The 25,254-nt window shown below is 44.6% G+C and overlaps 1 protein-coding gene across 3 annotated transcripts in view; it reads left to right on the top strand.

Moving 5' to 3' along the window:
* The window catches only part of CDK5RAP2 (CDK5 regulatory subunit associated protein 2), a 67,122-nt gene that overhangs the window by 32,230 nt on the left and 9,638 nt on the right, over positions 1–25,254 (top strand). For 2 of the 3 annotated variants that reach the window (XM_089534887.1, XM_089534890.1), the window contains exons 19-32: positions 473–568; positions 1,246–1,427; positions 4,744–5,206; positions 7,028–7,259; positions 9,930–10,031; positions 10,683–10,784; positions 12,190–12,772; positions 14,509–14,741; positions 16,627–16,675; positions 17,188–17,312; positions 19,500–19,625; positions 21,955–22,071; positions 22,415–22,604; positions 23,406–23,527. In XM_089534887.1, coding sequence (XP_089391013.1) covers positions 473–568; positions 1,246–1,427; positions 4,744–5,206; positions 7,028–7,259; positions 9,930–10,031; positions 10,683–10,784; positions 12,190–12,772; positions 14,509–14,741; positions 16,627–16,675; positions 17,188–17,312; positions 19,500–19,625; positions 21,955–22,071; positions 22,415–22,604; positions 23,406–23,527 — 2,722 coding nt within the window. The remainder of the gene's footprint in view (positions 1–472; positions 569–1,245; positions 1,428–4,743; positions 5,207–7,027; positions 7,260–9,929; positions 10,032–10,682; positions 10,785–12,189; positions 12,773–14,508; positions 14,742–16,626; positions 16,676–17,187; positions 17,313–19,499; positions 19,626–21,954; positions 22,072–22,414; positions 22,605–23,405; positions 23,528–25,254) is intronic. The other variant, XM_089534888.1, reaches the window with a different exon arrangement.

Consider the following 25,254-nt stretch of genomic DNA (forward strand, 5'->3'; position numbering starts at 1 on the left):
AGTGGATCTGCAGCAAACACTGATAGGTTTATGGATGGAAGGACATGAGGTAGAAAGGGGAGGCTGGGAGCATGGGTCAGTCTTGAGTTTGAGATATGACAGATCCCAAATTAATTCACATTTGCATAGTTTGCACTATTTCCCAAAGCTTTTTTTGTTTTTAAGTGGAATGGGAATAATTCTGTTTAACACAAACAGTCCAGTTCAGGACCCCATAATAGAAGTGTCAGACTTCTCCATTGCTAAAAGGCCAATGCAAACATTCCTTGAATCGAAACCTTTCCTTTTTAGCATCGGCTCGGATCCTGGAAATGCCATCTAACCCAATGTTTGTTACTCTGTTGCAGGCCCCTCCCTTTTTAATTTCCTTTTTTTATTTTTCAACAACATGGCTTATTTGTACATGTTTCATATCACCTGCCTTCCTTTCGCCTGCACTGCCTTGTTCATGTCATTCCATACTTTTGTGTAGTTTCTGGAAAGCCCCGAAGCCAGCCGGACTCTGACTGAAGGTTTCGATGATGAGACAAGCATGCCAAGTTCCCAGGGCCCCGAGATGGTCAGCGAGGTGCGGATTTTGTCTGTGTTTGTTACTGTGGTTTTGTCGCTTTATGTGTTTGGTATATTGAGGCCTGAACTTCAGTTTAAAGTAGTCAGGTTATCCCCGGGAGAACTGGTGTGTTTGTGTGAAACAGTTTGCTAGGGGATAAAACAAGGCTTCCGATTCTAGTTGCTGACCATTTTATTGAGATGAGCTTTGGCCATTAACTGGTTGGGAGGAAGGGGATCTTTTAATGGTGGGTGCCGCTCTTCTGCTTTTTTAATATTTTAAATGCTTTTCATTGTTTAAATTATAAATGAACTTTTAGATTACAGATTTTAGATTATTTTTAGGGTATTTATGTTATATTAGAGGTCCCAAGGGGGTCCTATGGTGTTCCCTTCATGGAAGCCTTGTAACTGTTATCTCTGCACCCTTTTTCCTCTTTAAAATTTTCTTTTGAGAATGCAGTCACCATATCAAATTGGTGCACATTAGTCTCTATAATAATGAATCGTACGTGGGACAACATTACAGAGGCTATCTTTATTATGTAGATTAAACATTTCTGAGATGATAAAAGTCTTGTTATGCAAAGGATCATAGCCCTTCAAGTAATAGAACATTGGCGGATGTGTCTCTAGGGTGGTTTCTCTCTCCCTCTCTTTCTTAAACTATGGTAACAACGCATTTTTCTTCCACAGGTAATTCCTTCTGATTACTCAGATAGACAATGTAGGAATCTAAATAAGCCTGGGCTCAAAGATGAGCCGGCTGTCGGTGCAGGCTTCCCTGGGAGCGCGGTGGGCGAAGAAAATGAAGCTCAAGAGAGGCGTTTGCTTGTGTCTCTTTTCAGCGAAAATGGAAGGGCGGTCCTCGCATCGAGGTGAGCGGGGGCTGGCGTAGACACGCCACTTTTTTTGACAGTTCCTTCTCTCGGAGAAAGGGAAGAAAGCTGTTTTGTGACAAAAAGCGTGTTTAGATAATGGCAGCTCTCTTAATTTCACCGGGGAGATTGGCAAGCCTCCTTCGGCACCGTCTCAGCCCACCGTGCAATTAAGTAATTACGGGAGGCGAAGCACAGCGAGGGAGACGTTGGTGGCGAGACGCCACGTGGCACTGCGGGGAGAGATAAGCAGCGGGCCTCTTCAGGGCGGCAGAGATAACCACGCAAAACGATAAGTGCAAACGGACCTCCAGAATGTTCCCTAGGCAAAGGAAAAAGGTTACACAAAAGGAATTAGGAAAAGCATGAGCTGGGAAGGCAGGGCGTAATGGTGATTTGGAAAGCAGCAACCACTGCCATACAAAATGTGTTTCTTGGCTTCTGTGGTTTGACTGAAGGGATGGGTGACTGTGCAGGGGGCCATTCCCCTCCTCCAGTAGCACCAAAAACCCCTTTGTTTTCATCCACATTCATATTTGCTTCCCACAATAGCCTACAGTAAATGACGTCACGTCGCTCCTGGCTGCCATTTTGGCAGGAACGGTAGAAGAACATGGGTGTTGGAGCGTTCTGGCCAGGTTTGTGCGAGAGCCTTGGTGGCGGGGGGTGTTCGCATGCGTTTGGAGGTGGTGGCACACTTTTCAGATAAAAATAAGGAAATAATTCTGCCAATCTTTTTAAACTGGGGAAGTTGGGAGGTTGCAGGACTGGCTGGGAGCTCCAAAAATGGGGCCATATTTGACCTATAGGCCGCTCTTTCCTATCATCTGTTTTTTACCATGTGGAAAATCAGAGAATGAGAAAGAGGTGAAGAACTCTGAGCCTGGTCCAGTGGAGAGGTAGACTATCCCTCCGTCTCCAGGCCACCAACTACCCGTTTCCCTGATCCTTTATTATTTTATGTATCAGTTAGTTACATTTATTCCCCACTTTCCTTCGGTGAGCTCAAGGCACTGTACACTGCTCTCCTCTTCCTCATTTAACCTTCTCAACAATACTGTGAGGTAGGCCAGGTGGAGAGTGAATGAAGGTGACTCACTCAACGTTATCGAATATATTTAATGGCTCTGTAGGGACTTGAATCTCCTTAGACAGGATCTCCCTAGTCTTGAGCCAGCTCTCCAGCCTAGAAGAGCCATTTTTCTGTCAGTGGGGGCCCATAGACTTCCCAAAGGCCCCAAGCACTAGTCATGGAGTGCTAAGGAGGAGCGATTTTAAAATATGAAGCTCTTATATTGTCTTTATTTCCCCGACTTGTTTAAAAGTTTGCTAACGAGTCTTTCTGATCCTCGTTCTCTCTCTCCCACCCGCGTGCTTTTTTAGTACCCTGGCGCATGGTTTTTTTCTGATGCCTCGCCGTAAATCCTCCCCGCTTGATTGGTGCCAAGACAATAGGACTGGAGTAACTTTAATTCTCATGAATGGCATTAGATGCCGGTGCGGAGGCATTAAAAACATACTTAGCATTCTCTTGCTCAAATGCCAGGCCTCCTAAATGCTGCTGCAGCCGGTTGTATTTCAAATGGCACGAAGCTATTCTTTATCGACTCGCGTGAAACTGAGGACGGGATTTGTTTTACATGTCTCTATGTCTTTTGTTTAGGTGCTCTTGGTTTGTGAAAAGGGTTTGTCCAGACAGTGAGCCCTTGGCAGTGCAAGGGCCTTGGCTGGCCATTTTCAAAGAAGGATTGCACTATGTTTTCAGACTCCTGTGTAGCTCTGCAAGGCAGCTCTGAGTCGGCGGCTTGACTTTCCAAGGAAGATTTGACCACTCCTTGAATGCAATGAGGGATTCTTCGTGCAGCTGTGTGCTTGTGTATTCATTTGTTTATAGCCCTCTATGCAGCTGGAAAGGCTCTTAGAGAAGCTTATGCAGAAATTAAATAGCAAAATGAAATGAAACCTTGCTGCCAGCCTTACTACTGAAAAAGACATGACTCAAAAGGAGAGGAGGAGGAGGGTAAAGGAAATTGGTCTCCAATTATTAGTTGCATGGGAAGTGCATGATGCAAAAGGAAGGAGGAGGAGGAAGAGGGAAAAAGAAATCAGGTCCCAATAATCACTTGCATGGAAAGGGCACACAAACTGATTATCTGAGCCACTGAAGTAACAAATACAATTGGCCCTCCCCATTTGCAGCTTTGAATTTTGTGGACCTGATTATTTGCGGTTTTGATTAATATGTTCTCTCTAGGGATCTCTAAGTCCTCCAGTGCAGTTCTGCTGGAAGTTGACCATAGAGTTGTGCTGGAGAACCTAGACGTTCCTAGAGGAAACACTTCTCTAGGCATTTTTAGGTCCTCCAGCATGATCCTATGATCAACCTCTGGCAGATGTTCTCTATAGAGTTCCACTAGAGGACCTGGAGATTCCTAGAGATGTGTCCTCTTAGGTAAAAAGACTGGTGGTTTTTTTTTTTAAAATTGTATTTTTTCCATATTCACAGGGGTCCTTCACCCCTAAACCCACAAAATGCAGAGGGAGCACTGTATTAGAAGTATCTACCATCCACTTCCTGCCAACAGCTTGTAGCTCAGCCTTCTCCCCCCTTGTCACTTGCCACCTTAGCCATGAACGGAGCACCATTAGGCCTCCAGATGTTTTGGCCTACCGTTCCTATCAGACCTACCCTATGCGGCCAGTCATAAAGCTAGGTAGGTTTGGGAGCTGTGTTTAAAACATCTGGAGGGCTAAAGATCTTGCAATCATGGATTGCTGCCTTTCAGGCATTTAAGCTTAAGGCATGATGATGCTTTCCATGCATTGATTCAATCTTAGCACCTATTAATCCAAATTTTGTCTCTACATTTGGAAGTCTTGCTTGATGTCGACATGTAAATTCGCAAAACTGCCTTCAGATAACTGGGCCCTTCCAGTTCACTGTAGCCTATACTGACTGGCATCAATTGCCTGGGATTTTGGACACAGGTTCTTGTCCTTCAGCAGAGAGGAATGACTGTTTGTTGGGTTTTTAATGCCTCAAGCATCTGCCACCTAACAGGAGGGCTGGCTCTAAGTGGCATTATCTGGAGATCTATCTTGAGCAACTCCTTTTGGATTTCGATGGCTCAGATTTCTTTATCTGTAAATATATGTGTATGTTAAAATGTATTTTAAACATTCACAAGTACTTTATGACTGTTCTGGAAACTGTTTTTCAAAACATAATCTTGTTTTCTTATGAATGCTGTTTTTTTTAATTTTCTTTTTTCTTTTTCTTTTTTCATTTTTTAAAAAATATTCCCGTGGGTAAAAGCAGGCAGGAAGAAATGAAAATTGCAAATGAGCCGTTAGATGCTCCGAACACAACCGCGTGGGACGGTTCAAGCGACGACCTGGAGAACAGAGATGAGAAAGATCTTAAGCGGTTGATTATTCAGCTGAGAGCTGAACTCAAAGCGCTTGCCCAAGTAAATAAATGCCAAAAGCGGCAACTTGAATTGCAGTCCACTGTGGCTGAAAGTGAAGGGCTTGATCGAGAACCGGCACTGCCGCAGATTAATACGGATATTGAATTGTCAAAAGTGGAAGTGAAAGATACAGCTACACAGACGGCGGCGGCAGAAGGGAGTGTCGGCAGGCTCAAACATGAAGGCAAAATTGCAACCTGGGAAGACAAAGCGAAGTCTTCAAGATTAAACGACGAACGCCGGCAGAAGAGAGTCTCCGCCATGAGCAAACAACAGGAGACCCCCCTGTGGATGAGTAAAACGAACAAAGTGAGTCAGCTTAAGATGCCCAAGCCAGGGTTTGGGAAGATAAAAGATGAATTACTTTCTAACAAGGGGCTGTGTTGTTTTGGAAATAAAACAACAACCCTGAATTGCTGGGTGCTAAAGCTATTTAAGACACTTGTACACATGTCACCGTAGAGTTGGAAAGGATAGCAAGGGTCATTGAGTTCAACCCCTGAAACAAGAAACATATGGAATGGTGCAAGATTCAGACACTTTTTAGCTGCATTGTATATCTGGCTTGTTCTTTCTAGAGCTCTCAGTTTGATTTCATTCCAGCTTCTGTATTGGAGGATTCCTGAAATGCTTTTGAATGAAAACAAACATGTCCCTTTCCAGGCTCTGGGGTGCCGATATTAAACTTGTGAAGGGGAAGGTGTAGCAAATGAAGAGGTACCCAGCCCTGAGTTTGAACTTGCTGGTAAATGATGAAGTGCGCACACTCATTTTAACAGTTGCCCTAGTCATACTCAATGGAATCTCCTTAAATCAACCCACAAGTCTCTGTAGGCCAACATATGAGAGTCACTGTGGTATCTTTGATCTCCCAGCCCAGGGCTTTAGCCTCAAAGCAAAAAACAAAGGTGATCTGTGGCTTTAGGTAAGCACAGTCTGCCTACTTTGGATGTTAGAGCAAAGGGCCTGGAACATAAAGCTTTCTCCATGAGATCTGAACCAAACCACATGTAGTGCAGCAGAAGGTCCTACATAGCTTCTAAGCAGGGCAGATGGAGAGGACAGTTGGCTGTGAATATTTCTGTTGCTTGTGCCCTTCTGTTCCTTTCTCCCTCCTTCTATGCCAGCAGGCTCTAAAGGGCAGGAAAAGATGGCTTTTGCCAGGGGTCTAAGCCGATTCCTTGTAGAGGGCTTTTGGAATCAGACTTGGCCTGCTTCTTGCACATCTCAGCACTAGGTAGATCTTGGTCTGCTCCATTGAGAGAATCCTTATATTCATTGGAATTATATTGCCTCTGGATACAGAGCTTCCATTCTTCCCCATTACGGCTAATAAGCCACTGATAGACTAGGCTCCCTGAATGTGCTTAACTTTCTTTTCCTTTCCTTTTCTTTTTTAAAAACCAACTATGTTAGCAGCTATCACAACGTTCGGCGACAATTTCATAAGTTAATGATGCTTTGCGTGAAGAGCTGCTTCTTTTTCTTTCTTATCCCTACGCAATCTTTGCAGGGTTCTCTGGAAGGATAAAATTGGATAAGAATTACTCTTTAAAATCTATAGAAATCTAATTTGTTAAGCCTACTTTTCAAAGCCTCCATGTAACAATGGCCAAGATTTTTATAACCGCCGGAGCTGTATCTCCGTTCAGCTATCTTGGGAGGGTTTTTTCTTTTTGCTCCCTGGGGTTGTTACAGATCTCACCAGCAAATAGGGATGAACCAGGTCTTCCTGGGGACTTCTTTTCGACACGAAAACAGTGGCCAGAATGTTCTTTAAAGGAGGCTTGCTTTGCTTTAGCTGATTCCATTGCCTTGCTGAGCAGGATTTTTCTTCCTGTCTATATGATCCATCCAAAAAACAATGACATTGCGGTAACTTTGGTACCAACCAGATTGGGATATATAACACCACAAAGCCAATCCAGAGTGAGGGCAATTCTTCCTGCTCTCACTCTGGATAGGCATTTGTTCTGTTACATAGTCTCTTACCTTGAATTTTTATTGTAACCTAGCAGGGAAAGTGTAGAGGAGCTTTTTCAGGAGATACACCCTTCCTTGTTTTCATACTCTCATGTTTTGTTTATGCCGTGTTCTTGACTAACATCTACTTGGTTGCGTATCACTCAGAGCGATCTTTGCCAGCCGTTCAAGAAATCTCGCTTGCCCGTTCGAGTGAAGCCCTCGAGGTCCTTGGGAAGCATTTCCTCAGGCTTCTCCCCTCAGAAGCCCGATCTGCATCTTCAGCATCGCATGTTCAACCTGGATGAGGATCTGAAAGAAAGATGCCCGCAACCGAATGAATTGCACCTGAGCGAAGCTGAATGCAGACCGGGAGATCAGGATCAGATGTTAGTTGGAGGTAAGTAAGCAGATGCAGGCCGAAACTGCACAGAATGCATTTATGTGGTGTCTTTTTCATGCTGTGATGATGTCTGGTTCAGTTTCCCCTTTCATGACCACAGATATCTTCATTTTGCAGTACAGCTGTGTTAGAGCCTAATAGTCAAGTTGTGCTCCCATCAAGACTGTAGGTTGCAGATATGTACAAACCAGCTCATGTGTTTTGGCCAAAAAACCTCTAACGCTCCGCATGTGTAGCCCAATGTATGCCTGCATGTGTGTTGCCAACAGGATGCCAGCCATTGATAGCAACTAAAGAAAGTACGCATTGGAAGTGCCAAATGCATTTCAGAGCACTCTTACCAATGTCTGGATGACCATCTGCAATTGACTAATAGGGTTACTTGCATTTCTGCAACGTAGCTAAGGAATCATAAATGTAAGAAATGTAGACTGATGTAGAATTTGGACCATTAGAATGGATGAGTTGTTACTTGCTTTTGAGGCCTGGCCAGAGGAGGAGAAGGAAATGCCACCAGCTAAAGAGTGGCGTGAGGAATCACTGCAGCAAACCGCAAGTTTGGAAAGGCTAGATCAATTGCGCCCCCCCTTCACGTCATCCCGAATATGTCCTTGCGTGCAACAGCTGCATTTCTTCTAGCAACGCGAGACATTAAATCCTTTTCCCTGTCCACAGTGTTAAAATGATCTACTTTATCTGTCTCCCAGCAAACAAGTGTCTTCATAAAATTTTTTAGTGTTCTGCAACCATTTTATTTATTAGACTTATTCTCTTATGTACCACTTTATCCGAGAGGAAAGCGCATTGGGGGACCTGAGATAATGTGCATAATAAATAAGATGCAGGCATTAACATTTTCTTTTCTCGCACACTTACATACGCACTCACACTCGCACACATGTGCGCTGCTGCTGTGAAACAGCAAGGGAGATAAGCCAGAATATAGAGCTGTGAGTAGAGGGTGTCAATATATAAGGGAGAGAAGGAAGACTTGGCTTGTTATTAACTTCTTTATTATTTCCATTTGCATAAGAAGAACCTTGTAGGAACCAACCCAAGACTAATCCTGTTTCCTACAGTGACCAGCTAGAGGCCTTTGGGAAACTGAAAGTGCTGGTTATGACTTATATAACCCTATATGACTTGGTTCCGAAATATCTGAATAACCCGCATGGGACAGAATGCAACAAAATCCCAAATCCACAGAAATGCAATACCTTTATAGTAGTATGCCCAACTGAAGTGCACAAAACAACAACCATGCAAGCTTTTCATGCTCCATTGGCTTCTTCATCAGGCAAAAAGTGTTTGAAAATCATACAGGAGAAGACAGGTGATGGTAGTAGAGTCATAGGCCTACATTTCATATCCAGATGTTGTTTCTGCTGCAGTTCTGGAGGACTCCTAATGCAGGCAAAGGCCACAGGTATCGCTGCCTTGTGGCTTTTGCATTTTATAGTCTCCCATATCAGCCATATCCCATGTGCCATATTAACCGCTTTAAGCCAGCGGTTGTCCTTTTTTTTACATGCTTGTGTAAGGAGTCCTAATCCAACCACTGCGCCATACTAACTTCCAGATCTTCTCTCCAAGGTTCTTTTCCGCTCTGAAAATGTTTTCCTGCCTTTTTGCTCACATAGAAGAGAAAGGAAAGTACCTGTCTCCTTGCTGTCCCAGTGTCTTTCTTCACTTTTCCAATCACCGACTCCTTCGCCTTTTTGTTGTTACCCCAGAGAAATCACGCACTACACTTACTTACTTGGAATAATCTGATCTCCTACGCAAATTTGGTATCAGTTAAGAACTAATTGCTTCACAGTCAGACACTGTTCAAAGCCCTAAGGCTTGTCCTCTTCGCAGGGGCGGCAGCTGCGGTTTTTAGTGTCTTACAGCACAAAAGGGATTTTTAAAGAAGCATAGTCAGCGTGGCGGAAAACCTGTCCTTTCTAACACACATTAAGTGTGTCATCTGCCATGGAGACGAGCATAACGTATCTCCTTGGACCATTTCCCAAGCAGACGATTCTAAGTTAGAAGGAAGAACCTCTCAAAAGCTGCTTTCTGGGAATGGTCCTCAGGGCCAGAACTGCATGGCATGGAACCATCTTTCTGCTTCGTTGCCATTGCCCCAAATGGAAGGTTCTGATATTTGGAACTAGGTAAGTAGGCAATGAAACCATAAGCCTCTCTTTAAGCACTGGCTGAAGGTTCGAAGTAAGATGGACACCACTGGTTATCAGTATCAAAACAAATGGACAAAGCTAAGTTTAGATCACAGCCTGGCCTATAGGTAGCATTTCTAGCTACAAATGTGTGGCTAATACTCTAGACAGTTGGATCAGCATTCAAAATGAATTTCACCAGGGATAACGTACATTACTACATCTAGGTAGGAAAACAATGAAATGTACAAATGTAGGATGGGAGACACCTGGCTTGAAAGAGTGTCCTGTCCTGTTGAAAAGTTGGTCTTCCATATATCCTGGTCCTTGAGTCTTTATATTTTGAAAGGATCAAGTGCTCTGATATGCTCTTCAGACCACTCCATATTTACTTTTTGAAGGGCAGCAGCCCTTTGAGATCCCTGAGATGCTTCGTTATCTCGATTTATGTTTCTTAGTCACTTCAATACTTATCATTATCTTCCCCTTCCCTGCCTTTTTCTAGCTGAATCGTTGATCAAACTGGATGGCTCCGATGTGGATATTAGCTTTGCCAGTGTGGAAAGCAAAGGCAGAACGTCTGAGAAGGATCAAAGAACCAGCCAAGGTACCTGAGAAGAGCCGTAACAATATTGAGTGAGGAAAGAGAGGTTATTTGGCAAATAATACTTGGTGAATGAAAAGGATCCTTATCTGCTGGTGGAAAAACTTCAGAGAGGGGGCCAGTCAGACCTCCGGAGGAAGGGAATTCCTCAACTGGGGAGCAGCCTCCGAGAAGTCTCTCTCCCATGTTTTACCGTTGTTTTTTGCTTTTAAATATTATTTATTTAGTCCAAAATAGGAGTTACTGATAATTCCAACATAGTCTTTTAAGAGTTGGGATTTTGAAGGTATCATTACAGTTGATGAAGAGACTGTTCAATTTTTTAAAAAGAGTATTCTTAATTCTCCCTTTTTGGATATACAGTCAGCCCTCCTTATTCACTGATTTCTTATCCATGGATTCAAGCATCCACGGCTTGAAATATTAAAAAAAAAGTATAAATTCCAAATAGCAAACCTTGACTTTCCATTTTATGTTAGGAACACCATTTTACTATGCCATTATATTTAATGGGACTTGAGCATCCACTGATTTTGTTATCTACAGGGACTTCTAGAACCAAACCCCAGTGGATACGAAGGGCCCACTGTATATTTTATTTACCTGGTCTCTTCAATGTGCGTTAACCTTACTTTCTTTCCGTTTGTTTCCTAGACGAGTCTTTGCTCAAACTGAATGCCTCTGACATAGACGTGAGCTTGGTCAGTGCTGGAAGCCAAGAGGGAATGTCGAGCAAGTATCAGAGTACTAGCCAAGGTATATGCTGACATAACCCCAGTTGCACTATCATAAATACTTTATTGGACATTGTGTAAGGATTGTGGTTCTGCCTCCTTGTGTAATGCCCGTCTGCCCAATGTCACCTGGGTCGTGCCCGGCTGCAGTTCTCTCTTGAGCCAAATGGGCACTGCATGTGTGCAATACTGCTCATTTGAGGAAAGGAACATATTTGGTTCTTTGGATGCCCAGCATAAGCATATAATCTTGACCTTGGCCTACAGCATGAACCGTTCCTTTGCAAACTGTTCACCTACTGGAGTTAATTGTCCTCTCCATCACATTTTGTTCACAGCTTTTAAATATTATGTACTTAATTAGCCCAAAACAACAGTCCCCGAGACTCCTGCCGCGGTCTCTCAAGAGCTGGACTTTTTGGAAGGGTCACTGGGATGTATGAGAACCGTTTCTAATAAGAATAATGAGATGTGTACCCAGCTCCCTGTGCGCTCGGTGCTACAGCATTTCTCTGATCCTGCCTGTGAATTAGGAAGAAAAAGAGTAGCTGGTGAATGCATTTTGAAATGCTTGAAGCTTCCAGACTCTAGCTTTCCCCCCCCCCCCCTTTCCCCCCACTATTTGAATTTCTTAAAATGTAATGCGGCCGCTTATTGCAGGTTATAAGCCAGTCTAATGATTGTGCTGCGAGTTTGGTACAAAGGCTTCTCTTTCTCAAGACCACAGAAGCCTCCAAAGTTGCCCTTTCCACCAGGGATCTTTCCCCCTCATGAAATGGAATCATGAATAGCAATTTGGAAAGAACATTCGGGGCACATGAATGTGCTGTTGGTGAACCCAGGCTTAGCTGGCAATGAAATCATAGCAGAATTATGGATGGGACCAAGGTGGGGTGGGAAGGATATTTGGACTGGATTTGGTGGGAATTAGGCATTACATTAAGCTGATAAATTTTGGTGTCAGATGCAGGACAAAAGTGTACAATGCCCCAAGAGAACAAACTCTGTGTGCAAAAGGTTGCACATCCAATTTCTGCATTATGGACTCTTTGGGGGGGAAACATGGGATAGCCCCTGAAGGGACATAGGTGGAAGTTCACTTCAGGTTTGGCAAAAAATGGTATCATTTTTAATGTTAGTGCAGGTTGTCTAGTTAAAAGGGTGAGTTGCTATTCCTGGAAGCTTCCAAGCAATTCATATTGGGGTAAGGGGAAAGAAAGGGTAGCATAGGGTAGGGGAACCTGGAGAGATTGATGACTAGAAAACCAGCCTTAAGGGCCCCAGAGCACATGTTCTCTGCCCTGTGAGCTAGATACCAATGGTCTGACCATGTAGGAAGAGTCTCCCTAGGTGTCAGATTTCATGGTTTAGAGAATTCCTGTGATCTCCTAGCCTTCATGTATTTCACTGTCTCATTTTGCTTTCAGAAACTGAATCAAATAAACTGGAGCCAGATGTGCCGACTTCGAAAGAACTTGACCAAGACTTCAGTCTCCCAAGTAAGCAGGATGTAAATCTGGCTACCATGGCCAGCACGATCTCTCTGAAACTGAGTTGCACAAGCCTGGAGGAATTCGACTGCGATACTGTCGATGATGTCAAGGAGCTGAGGCAAAGGGTTAAGGATCTGATGTCCGAACTCGTAAAATACCATACGCTGATGACCTGCATTTCTGAGCCTGCCAAACAACCGCTTCCTAGTGTTCCTTTGAATGTCATCCAGAATCATGAGGAGCTGCCTGCGGATGATCACTTTCCTCCAACATTGGAGGGCAATAAGCATGAGTCCCAGACCTTCTCTGAGGCGCCCCAGAAAGTGGAGTATGGCATCCAGGTTGAAGATCTCGCTTCCCGCCTCTTGGAGGAACAGAATGAAGCGATGGTCGAGAAGCTCAAGGAACTGCTCTCAGAGAACGAGGTGGAGCTTGAGAGAGAGCAGATCGCCAACATGCACCTCCTGGACAAAGTATACCGTTTGCAAAGGAAACTGAAAGGAGTTGCACCAGAGGGGTGAGTAGCTTTTTGTAAATGTATCTATAGGTGTGTGTGTGTGTATATATATATATATATATGGAGGGAAAGGATTTGGAATGGAGGGCATGGATGAGGAAAGCCACACGTGTTTCATGGTAAGAATTCTTTGTAGGTATTCGTTCATTCATTTATCCATTGATTTACATCCACCCTTTCCATCCAAAACTGGGTCATAACCAAAAGCTGGGACCTTTGAAAGGTGGTTAGAAAAATTAAAACTAATACATATTAAAGCAACACAAAAATGTAAGCCCCGTCCATCCTGCATGTGCTGCAAAGGCCATTTTGGCACGGGGCCCAGTGGTGGCCTTTCATTTTTAGCAAAAAGAAGTGAGCATAAGTCACTTACTTTCCATTTCTCATTTCAAAAAAGGCCTCTCCTGGGTCTAAGTTGACCCAGCCGTACCCCTCAAAACATGTTGGAATTGTCCCCCAATACATTAGAAGTATACTCTGCCTCCGAATCCCAGTTGCTAGAGACTGGCAATGGAAAAGGCGTATTGCCTTGATATTCTGCATAAGCATTTCCTTGAAGGCATCTGATGGGCTGTTGTGAAAACACATGCTGGGTTAGAGGGTCCTTTAGTCTGGTCCACTGCAGGGCATTTGTAAAATAACTGGGTATGATATCTCTTGATGTCCCACGACTTCCTATACTCCTTACAGCATCCAGGAGTGGTGAGTTTCTATCTTGTTTCCTTTCCCTGCATCCCTGCCCCAAAACGGGTATCTGTTTTGTTCCTCAGGAGTGTTTTACCTGTCACAACTTTAGGCTTGGGAGAATTAGATTTTTATTAGTACATTTCATGCTCGCCATACACGAAAGGCTGCTGGAGGGGGAGGACTCAGCGCTGCCACCCTTCAATAACTGATAGCAAAATTGTACAAATAGGTACCGTGATGGAAAATATTTCGTGGAACGCACTGCAGAGCCTTGTTCTATTTATTTCTCTGTTAAAAAACAGGGGGAACAGTAAACAGAGGTGTGATTGGGTTCACTTCAAGATAGTTGCTTTGGGAAGTTAAATTGGTTCTAAATCTCTCCACTTCATCTCAGTAAAAGTTTCCCAGCTCCTGAGTTTTCTACGTCTCTGAATAATCAAGGCAGTAAGAAAAAAAAATCCCAAATAATCATTATTACTTGGGGCTTAAACCTTCCCCTCCCTCCAAAAATTGAGTTGCTAAGTTGTCAGTGCTGTTTAAATAAAGCTTAATAATGCTTCAGCAAAATAAGTTTAAATTTTGTTTCACTTCCAACTGTGGCCACGTCACTTGAAATGAAATTTCATGTCTTGGACTACAGCTCTCATCATCCAGCCAGTGTTCAGGAAGTCTTGGGATTATATAGTCCAGCACATCTTGAGAACACAAGGCTATTGACACTATTGGCACTGATGCTGGATTCCCTCTTGCGCCTTTGGGGCTAAAGATCTTGCCTAAATCTATAGGCTTTACATTGTTTTATTTGTATTTAGACTCTCCAAATTGGCAAATTATTCCTTACTGTTTAAAACTGAATTTACCTGTCTTGTGATGCAGAGTGGAATATGAATATCTTAATGAATGAAACGAACCACAGTGTGTGCCCCTGATATCCATGGTTTCATCACCACTGTTAGGCCTGGTGCCGAATGCCTGAAATGCCAACCAAGTCAGCATTTGAATAGTCACACCTACCTAGTTTGTAGTGCTGGTTGCCCACTTTCTTGCAGGCCTGACTCCCTGATCTCCTCCCCTGCCCCCGAGGACTCCTGTCAGCGCCAGAAAATACGAGAGAGCCACCGCATCTGCGCAACCTACCGCCAACACTTGACCAACCTCATCCGAGCATTCGAGGAACTCCTGCAGGCTAGCGAAGTGGATTATTACGTTGCCGAAGGCTTCCGGGAACAGCTCAACCAAAGCGCCCGGCTGTTTGAGAGGCTGGAACAGCAGTGTCTGTACGGTGGGTGGTTCTGGCACCTGGCGAATGATCCACCACAAGAGTGGGCATAGTGCCTCCCTTGAGATGATGTTGACTTGCCGCGCCCAGCCATCCTCACCACTGACTGTGGGGGTTAGGTCTGTTATGCTTATCGTGTTTGGCAGTTGTGTAGTGTAAATTGTGCCATTACTCAGTTGACTGCAATGGGTGGTACAGCTGTGCATCTGGGTGCAACTGTGGGCAGGGAATGTGAACACAACAAATAGAAGAATTCTAGGGGTGAATGGTTTTCCATGTTTCCCTCTCTGGAATGACAGAAATTTGGGGACTACAGGAGATATGAGGGGCAGAATTTTGCATCCTGTAGTTACATGCACTGCCTTGTTGTACAATGGTTGATCCATTTCCCTACCCACTGCTATTATTATTATTATTATTATTATTATTAACCTTTATTTATGAAGCGCTGTAAATTTACACAGCGCTGTACATGCAATCTTTTTAGTTAGACGGTTCCCTGCCCTCGGGCTTACAATCTAAAAAGACATGACACAGAAGGAGAAGGGAGTGGTGGAGGGAAAGGATAAGAGGTCCAGCAGTTCCTCTCTACCTCCAAGGCCTGGACCAAGGCAGATGGACTGGAGGGAGGGCTTGGCTTCATAATGGATGGTTAATCATTTTCCAGGGAAAATACATACTCTCAAGTAGGATAATGCATATACAGTACATAGCAATACAGGAAATGGTTTGATAAACAGGCACCAAAAGAACATCAAGTAGTAAGCGACAATTATGCAATGCCTGGGAAGGCTTCTCTGAACAGGATGGTTTTCAACTCCGTTTTGAAGCTGGTTAAAGAAGTGATGGCTCTTGCTTGTGGGGGAAGAAGGTTCCAGGAGTGAGGGGCAGCAAGTGAAAAGGGGCGAATCCGGGATGGGGCAGAGGAAATCCTGGGCTGAGACAGCAGACCTTGACTACCAGAACGGAGGGCCCTGGTGGGAAGGTGAGGAGAAAGAAGGTCTAATAAGTAAGGAGGGGCCAGTCCATGGAGGGCTTTAAATGTCGACAGCAGGAGCGCACTTACAAAGCTTCCTAGGCAATGCTGCCGGGTCTGAACAACCCTGAACAGATCACCCCCCGCTTGCCCAACCTCCAAGAAAATGCAGCTGGAAAAGTGCCTAGCCTGGCCTAAACCCCAATTCAGGTGGGTGCCAGTGCCAGCAGAATACGGAGAGCAGGCCCCATTGACTCATCAGAAATGTAGCTTTGCAGACGTGGGCAGCGGTCGGGCAAACACTTCAGTCTCTGAGGTCATTTTGTTTGTGAGCAGCGAGAGATTTTCATTTGAGCCACGGCATTAGGGCTCGCATATCCTCGAAAGGCTGAGTGTATTCAATTATCATATATCAAATTCTTTGCATTGGAAATAAGTTTCTCCTGCGAATAAACATTAAAATGCCTTTCCGTTCAAATCAGCAGATGGTATCATATATACTAATGAAGTTGCTGACAACTGAGACAATTCAATATATCTTTGCACAACAGGGTAGCACTGAATCACAAGTTAAAAATAAAACGGAGGGCTAGAGGAGAATGTTCAAGCCTGCCGAGAATCGGAATGTGCAGCTGGGGCTGAATGCAAGGCTGGGCTGTCTGGATGGTCTTGGATTGCATGTCCCATCACCCCTGACCTGGCAGCCGATGGGTAGTGCATTCCTGCAACATTTAGAGGGCTACATGTTGCCCAACCTTAAGAGGACTGTGTTTTGCGGGGCATGGATTTTAGGTCTTTTCTTTGGTGCCCATCAGGGGGGAAAAATCATTGTGAATGTTTTCCAAACCAAATGACTGAGGGGAAAAATTCCTCAGTTTTGAAGATCCTTTTTCTCCTCTCTCCCCTTTGCAGGAGAGTCAATAGAGGATGAAATGGCTCAACTTGGTGGCCTTGCAGAAAGGTAAATGCAGCATTGGTGTTTGCTAATAATAATAATGACAATAATAATGATAGTGATAATAATGTGTATTTGCCATCCATCTCTCCCCAAGGATCAAAAATTACATTGGTTTTCCTTGGGCTCCCACTAGATTGTTTGAATTTTCAAGCAGAGTTCTAGCACTTTTGTGTTTAAAAACTACCTCCGGAGGACTGCTGGGAGGCCAGCTGGACCATCTCCTACTCAGGGGTGGTTTGCCATTACTGTCCTCTATAAAATATAGTCTCCAGGACCTGGTATCCCTTGACAGTCTCCCTTCCAAACACTAAACAGGCCCAGTGAGTCTGGCTTAGCTTCCAAGATCAGAGGGCATTTGATACCTTCAGCGTCCGCAGGCCTCTCTCATGTAGAGGCTGCTGTCATAAACTTGACCATGTCTCTTGTTCTAAATGCTTTCCCAAAAGATACGGTCTTCTGAAACTATCCACAACCAATGATTAGCTATCTGACCTCCTTCTCTTTCCTCCACATAGATTGTCTGACTTGGAGATGCCACAGAAGCCATCTTGTCTAGAATCATCTAACCCTACAGAGGAAGCAGCCATGGCTAAGGTTGAGGGGGAAAACATGGCTGTTGTTGCCAGCAAATTTCACCCAGGTAAGGCATCTAATAGGCCACCTAACAGGGATAGTTTTCCTGCATCAGCAATGGACTGGTCTCATTGACCTGTGAAAGGCCTCCTGACTCCCATCATGCCAGGTTTCTCCTAGTCCTCCATCCTGGGTGGTTGGTCATGTGCAGCCCTCTCCCCATAGGCTTCCCATGGGTGCCTCAGAGATTTGCCCCATCCCATTGCTGAATTCTTCCCCCAGCAAAATGTCATTGCTTTTCCATGTGGGTGAAGAGAGAGCTCTCCTCTGCTTTATTTCTGTTGGGGGCCTTCAAATCAACGCTGACTTATGGCATATCTCCACTGGAGTTTTCTTGGCAAGATAATGTGCATTTGTTCTCTGCTGCCGCAGAGAGTAGGACCAGGTCCAGTGCTTTTAATTTGGACCCAATGGCCTGTGAGGCCCCTTCTAATTCTATGATTTAGTGCCCCAGGTTACCCACTTGGCTGAGTAAGGATTTAAACCCTCGTCTCCTAGAGCCCTAGTTCAACACCCTAACCATGCTGGTTCCTCCCATACTTACCAGTAAGGAAAGGGCAATGTTGGTGTGTTTGTACCAGAGACAGAAAACGTGGACACATAAATGTGTCCCCCAAGTTGGCATGCCTTGTTGTTCTGGGGGGCAAAGTGGTGGTGCCCTTCCCTGTTCCAGAGGAGCCTTTTTCTTTAGACATCCCACCCAGTGTTTCATCCTCTGGGCCAAGTCTTTGTAAGTCTGTTCATTTTGGTACCCTCCTTGCCCTGGCCTCTTGGGTATTTTTTTAATGCTCCTGCGAAGAGTAGAACTAGGTTTGACAGTTGACGATTAAATTACGTGGTTTCCAGTTTTATAAAGGCTGGGGTTGTGTTTCCGTGGGATTAGAGCACACTACATAATTGATAGGGGGAGTGGGGGTTGACCTGGAAATTTACACCCGGCGCAATTGATGCTTGCCAGGCCGTTCTGCTAGAGGCTGACTTGAAAGCAGGCGTCGTTCGGGTAAAATAAAGCAGCCGAGTTGGCGCTTTTTCTTTTCTTTTTCGTTTTAATTGGCCAAACAACCCTACAAAATAGGTAAAGAATAGATGGATTTGTGACCTGGGTGGAAATGTACAGCCGATGGAGGGAAACCTGTCTCTCTATGCACCAATCCATCAAAGGTACTTGGTTGAAGCTGGAAGTATCTCAGTCTTCCTATGCTTATTTATTGTTATCGGTTGTGTGGATCAGACATGTATCGTCTAGGTAGATGATGTTTAAAAAGTAGCATCCTCTGACCACATAGTGCCATAATGTACGGGAAATTGATGGGTCTCTGCCCCAGCAAACTTGCAATCTCCATTTCAACATAGCTCACAAGGGGCCAGGGGGCATGGGACCTGGAATGCAGGAGGGATGGAGGAAAACAGGAGTTTCAAGGGATGAGGAGATTCCTTGAAATACTTGCAGCTTTCGTTTCAAAGGACAGCAGGGAATTGAGAGGCTTTTCCAACATGGCTGTGGCTGTCAGCTTAAATCTTTCTCTAAGGCTCTTGCTCCTGTTTCCCTAGCATTCAGGGATTAGATAGGTAGCAGTTTTGGAGCTGCTGCTTTAAATATATTTGTCTGGTGCAGTTCTTATGGTCTTTAGGCTGCCAGACAAAGCAGAGCTTGCATAACTGAAAGTAGGGGGTGTTGATGATAGAAGAGACTGCTGACTTGGCTTCAGCTCCTCTTTGTAGAGAACCAGGCAGTGGGCATAATTTGACTAACATCTGGAGAATTGCATTACGTCTATAGATGCTGGAAACCTTTTGGTGACTTAAACATTTGCATAATATGTGTTGGTGGGTTACACTAGCCTATTTTTTTCAGATATTGTGCAAGAAGGTATTCAATACCTTCTTGTGCAACTTTGTAAGGAAACTGTCCAGGGCAATGGTAGGTGGACAGCACTGGGATGCGGATGACCTGCACTCTGATCCAGATGACCACATATTGGCGGAGGGGATCAAGAGAACCCCATTGTCCAGCCAACAACAGTCTTTGCTTTCCTTGGCCTTCTGTGTTAACTCCCAGCGTCAAATATTATTTTGGCCTAAGAGCACTCTGCCCAATTCTCCAAATAATTCAACCACAGACTGTTTTCTTTACTTGAGCTTAACTCCCTTCTTGTTCTGGACTGACATGGCTGCTTTCCTGACATTTCTTTAGAGCTGTTAATGGAGCATCTCCAGGAAATCCGAATGCTGAGGCACCAGCTTGAGGAATCCATCAAAACCAATGAACGTTTGAGGAAACAGCTGGAGCAACAGGTGTCAGATACTGTGCAAGGACAAGGTAAAGTGTAAATAGTGTGTATGTGTCTCCATTTTGAACAATAATCCACTGAGAAAGGAGAACGATGTATACCTTCTGAAGAAGGAAAATTTCAACCCCCACAACGGATAGTGATCTGGACAGGTTTTGCCAGAATTTGAAAGATTCAATGACTGTATTCCGGTTAGGATTAACAATCAGATTTAGGCCTCCGGGTTTTATTCTGTAGACTTTATTTAAAGGAGCGATCCAAGGAGCTGTTGCAACAAGAGAGTTGTTTACTTCCAGTAGCCAGCCCTGGCTAATACTTTGCATTTAAACCTCCAGAATTACAACAGTTCCAGTCCTATGGCTCTTGCCATCTTGACTAAAATATGAGAAACCAGGGAGGTCCCATCCTACGTAATAGCCTCCATGTTATTCCTTTTCTTTCCACTCCCCCCAACACACATACATACACACACACGCTGCAGCAATACATTTGGTAAAAGTAACAGAAAGACGGATGGGAAAGGTGCCGAGATAATATACACCTCCTGCATTAACAGATGTCCTCCCCCCCTCCACACATACACACATTTTTATGAAGCCATAAAAGTGCTGGAAAGGTTTCAGGTGTGGCCATTTCGCGAGAACAGGATGCCTTTCCAGCTGCGTGTAAATACTTCACAAACAGAATCAGGGGCATTTATGGGTACTTTTCCATCAGTGTAAATTACTCCTGGGAGTAGCTGCCATTTCCCAATAGCACCCCTTTTAAGCAACAAAATGGATGGTTGGTTGATGCAAACAGGTTGCCAACTTTTGAACTGCAGGATTAAAGGAGGAAGAGGAAGCTAGTTCATTCCCATGTTCTCTAAGGGGTCCTTCTGTTGTGGAAAGGCTTACCTTGGAAGTCATTCCTTGGAAAAAGAAACACTGCCTAAAGAATTCAGCACCCATTCTGCCAGTTAGTTTGCACACACAAAAGTGTTGGTTATGGCCTATAAGATTCAGTTCCGGGTTGTCTGAAGGACTCTATATCCCTATACAAAGCTGCCCATTTCTTGAGATCTGGGGAGGCCCTTCTCTTTGTCCCACCGCCCCAACAGGTACATCTGGTGGAAACACAGGCAAGGGCCTTCTTGGTGTTTGCTCCCAAACATTGGTCATATGCAGAACTGTCAGCTGGTTGTGGCTGGATGGACAAATAGCAAGCTGTTGATTCCTATCCACTGCCCTTCTACATCATTACAACCCAAAGTACTGTGGAGAAATTCTCTATGGATACAGCTGTAGAATTGACAACTTGCTTGATAAATGTCACTGTGATCACCGTGGCTCCTGTTTACTGCTTCCCAGCTGTTGCTTCTGTACTTCTTGTTTCATTTGGAGCTTTAAAAAAAAAGCAGCTAGGAGCTCAGGCAGAAGATCTTGTCAGAGGACTGGACAGCATCCTGTTACCTTTATACCTATGTTGTCTTTATACCTATCCCTGAAAGTCCTTGTTCTCTTATGCCTGCTGATCTACTCCAAGCTGATGTAGAAGAACCAGAAATGGTCTTCTCCCTGTTCCACTGGGAGACAAGATGTAAACCCTTGTTGGTGGGGAACCCACAACTGAGGAGTCATCTTCCAATCTCAGGTCCACCAAGATTCCCCATTTTCCAAGTCTCACATAAGGACCAGAGGATGGAGGGCTTGTACAATGGCAATATTGTCTTGTTTGAAAAATCCACCTACACCCTGAGGGCAGGACTTGCTAGCGACTGTAAACTCTTTTAAAGTGTTAGCCTTCCTATCTTTTGGATTTCATACTCTCATAGCCCCCAGCCAACCCTTTCAATAGCAAAAAGGTATGGGGGAGCGGTGGTCTGAAATGCCTGGAGGGTCAAAGGTTCCCCACTCCTCCCTTGCAAAGTCTGTTTGCCCGGCTAATGTAATTCCACTTGAGTGGAGAAGTCCGGAGCACAACAGAAATGTCCTTCTTTTAAAATGTGATAATTTACTGGGGTGCTGAAAATGACTGCAAATCTGTCTCTGCACAATCTCTGGCAAGAGGGCCAAGATAAGTGTGCCAGTGTCTGCACCCAGCCGCTATTATCTGCCAGGGATAATTTGCAATTTTGCTGATATTGGCCCAGCGTCACAAGTGTTGTTGGGGCAGCTTGCTCAGAGCCCACCTGAATTACCTTTCGGCTCTGTTGTGATGATAACCTTCAAAATATATAGGGGATAAATAGCCTTCGTAGCGTGTCTGTTCCTCCCCACCTACTCTGCCTGCATTGTTTGAATTGTTCTTGTCTGGAAAAGTTTAATCTTTACTGACCTGGAGATGGCTCATAAATCATTTTTATGTATATATTTATAGGTTCTGCAAACGTTTGTATCTGTAGCTCAGAGCAACATAATTCCCTGACTTCTGAAATTCATTTCCTGAGAGAACAAAATCAGGTTCTGAATGTAATGCTGGCGAAAGGATCTCGAGGTAAGATAAACGGGATGCGAGAGAGAAGGAATACTACATGAAGCAGTCCTACCCTTTTTAAAGCATTTTCTACCATATTTGGAGGCAGACACTGGTGGGGCAATATTTACATTATGAACTTGATGTCACGCTTGGGAGACAATATTTTGTACGTTTAGGTTGATCATTGGGCTGTCTTTTAGGCTCTGCTTTTTAAAAACAATTCCTTTAAAATGAATGATAGTCAATACAGGCAGAGGCAGTCCCCTTTTTGGCCCTGTGGCAAGTAAAACACAGGCAATCAGATTTAAAATCCATTGGCAGCAGCCGGGTAAAAATAAAATGGAAGTTCTTCTCCTTGCAGACAAACAAAAGGAAAACGAAAAGTTGCGCGAATCTCTTTCAAAGAAACACCTGGCTGTGGAGCAGCTTCACGCGGAGTGCGAGCGCCTCAAGAAGGAGAACGAGAAGCTCCAAAAAGAAGCCAGGAAGCGGGAGGAAGAAAATGGTTGTCTGACAAATGAAGTTTACAGCATTCGAAATGAATTGAATAGGTATTAACCTGTAACTTCATTTCAGCCCTAAAGCTAAAGCAGAGGTGTCGTCCTGGCCCAACGACACAAGATTATTTTTGGGCATCAGAACGAGAAGCTGGAAGTGTTTGTTGGCTTCCAAAACTACCCAAACACACATACACAAAACAGGACATGGTTGGTTTTCTGGTAGCTTTGCAATCTGTTTAAACGTTGCTACTACTGGAGACTCAACAGAAAGGCAATTGTATGTTTTTATGCCCCAAATGGGGGCAATCCTCACAGCTGAAAGAGGTTGGGTGGTTACATGCAGCTCCAAAATTGCATTCATTTTTGGTAGGCTGGGGGTCCTTGCGACCCACAAAATGGCCTGGGGAGGGACTCGTCTTCCACATAGGCTTCGCTTTGCCCACCTCTGCTTTAAAGTAGTGTCATTCAGGCTAAATGTTGTGGGATGGGAACTAAAGTTAGTCCTAATGATGCGAAAGGGATTCTCACATTGGCTGGCAATGTCAGTGTTTTAGCAACTGTGTGTTTGTGTCAGCTTTGTTGCTGGTCACCTTGCATTCTGGAGGGTGAGGGTTAGGGTTAGTGTGGTCCAGCTTGACTTCTCTTTGTGCATCTGGATGATGGGTTTATCTGTGTGAGGCTGATTCACATCAGAGACCCTTCCCCAGGGCAGCAATTGCACCCTGGCTCCTTCCAGTCCTCTGGTGTTATATTTTCCTGGGCTTTTCACAGTTACAAGAATGATGTCGGTTGGTGTTGTCATATCCAAAAATCTTCCACTGATCAGTTTAATGGTGGTGGGGCTTGTTGCAGGTTGCAAATGGAGCTGAACACCAAGCAGCACGAGCTCTTGGAGAACGACGACTTGCTGCATTCGTTACGACTGGAGCTCAGGGTCTATGAGAAGCTGGACAACATGATCAGAAGTCAAAAAGGTACGAAGCGAGGCAGTCCGTCTCTTGTTTTCCTCACCGCTTCCAACCTGTAAGGGTATAGCTATGGGGGGGGGGGCACAATGAGGGCTTTCTCCCTCTCTGATAAGAATTGTTCCTACCCACCATAAAATTTTCTCCCGGTCCCAAAATTTCTAGCACTGCAGTAATTTAAACATTCAGTCACACATTTAGAAATGCCATTTAGGTACCCATAGAAAAGGTGCTGGGAAAGCGACTAAGGGAATGACAACCCAGAAAACAGAAGAAATCTATGAATGGTTTTTGAGGTCTCGGCAGTGAGGGGCAGGATTTTTTATTGGGGGGACAGACCCTCATTTTGGCTGCTCCCATAGCCAGGGTTGTGTAGTGGTTTGAGAGCTGGAGGTCAAGATTGAAGCCCTGCTCAGCCATGGAGACCCACTGGATGATCTTGGGCAAGTTATACTTTCTCAACCTCAGAGGAGGGCCATGGCGAACCCCCTCTGAACAAATTCTGCCAAGAAACCCCCATGATAAGACTGCCTTAGGATTTGCCATTAGTCAGAACTGACTTGAAGGCACACAACAATGCAGCTACATCCTCTGTGTGTTAACGTTTGTACTTTTTCAGTGGTAAAGTGTTTTTAAATGACTGTAATCCGCCTTGAATCCCATGCTGGGAGGAAGGTGGGATATAAATAAAATAAAAGCAGGCTCTTGATGTTTTCTGTCGGAAGACTGACCTTAAAATCGCTGGGGAAAATGGTAGCAGAAGTGTTGGGGGGAAAGCTATGATAGAGATGCAGACAAGCAGAAGGAGGTGACTTGAGCTTTTAAATATTCCTTTGAGCAGGTTGTGCCTTTGAAGACGCTGCCATTTGGCTTGTGTGTGGCCTCCTGCGTGTTTCACAAAGGAGCCCGAAAGGGAGCACTTTATTTATAGCTTTAAATACGGCGTTATTAGTTGGTCGAGTTGAAAGGCAGAGATCTTGCCCAAAGCAAATTTCACAGCTCAGCAGAGAACCGGAGCTAGATTTCCTACAGCCCACCCAAGGTTGCTCAGCACCCCACGCCGACGGACTCAGAGCCGAGCCAAGAAGTGAGGCAACAGAGGGAAAAATTTTCCCAGACAGTAATGCTCAGCATCTTAACCTGAGCTCATCGCCACATCAAAACAAAACAACCCCCCCCCCCCCCCCCCAGCATCTTTCTCACACTTTCTTGATTTCTGTGTTTAACGTCTAGGCTCCTAATGATGCAACTGTTTTCATTTTCAACTGAGGTGGGCTTGGTCTGCTCCTCAGGCTATATGTGGACACTTCCCCAGATGTTTTGAGTGCCTCCGTCCCTCCAGATCCCAAGGACCATCTTTTTGCTGGCCAAAAATAAGGTGAATTGCCTCCTCTGGAAGTCTCCAGGAGAGACAATTCAACTTTTAAACTAGTCCTCCTGTACTCTTTAAAATTCTAATTGTGGATTTCTGCATTCTTCTTCTGTTTGCCTTCTTTCCTTCTCCTTCTCTTTCCTTCCTTCCTCCTCTCTCCCCCTTCTCTCCACTCCTTTTCCTTACTCTCTTGCATTTTGACATTTTCCTTCCTTCCTTCCTTCCTTCCTTCCTTCCTTCCTTCCTTCCTGGAATTCTCTCCAACTTGCAGAAGGTCCAAGGGCAAACATTAAAAATGAAATTGGCCCTCGGAGTGACCATAGATGCCCACCTCTGATTTGCAGAATAATTCCAATTTTATTTT

Source organism: Sceloporus occidentalis, unplaced genomic scaffold, assembly GCF_023333645.1.
Source record: "Sceloporus occidentalis isolate IW3139 unplaced genomic scaffold, rSceOcc1.0.p SCAF_8, whole genome shotgun sequence".
NCBI classification, from domain to species: domain Eukaryota; kingdom Metazoa; phylum Chordata; class Lepidosauria; order Squamata; family Phrynosomatidae; genus Sceloporus; species Sceloporus occidentalis.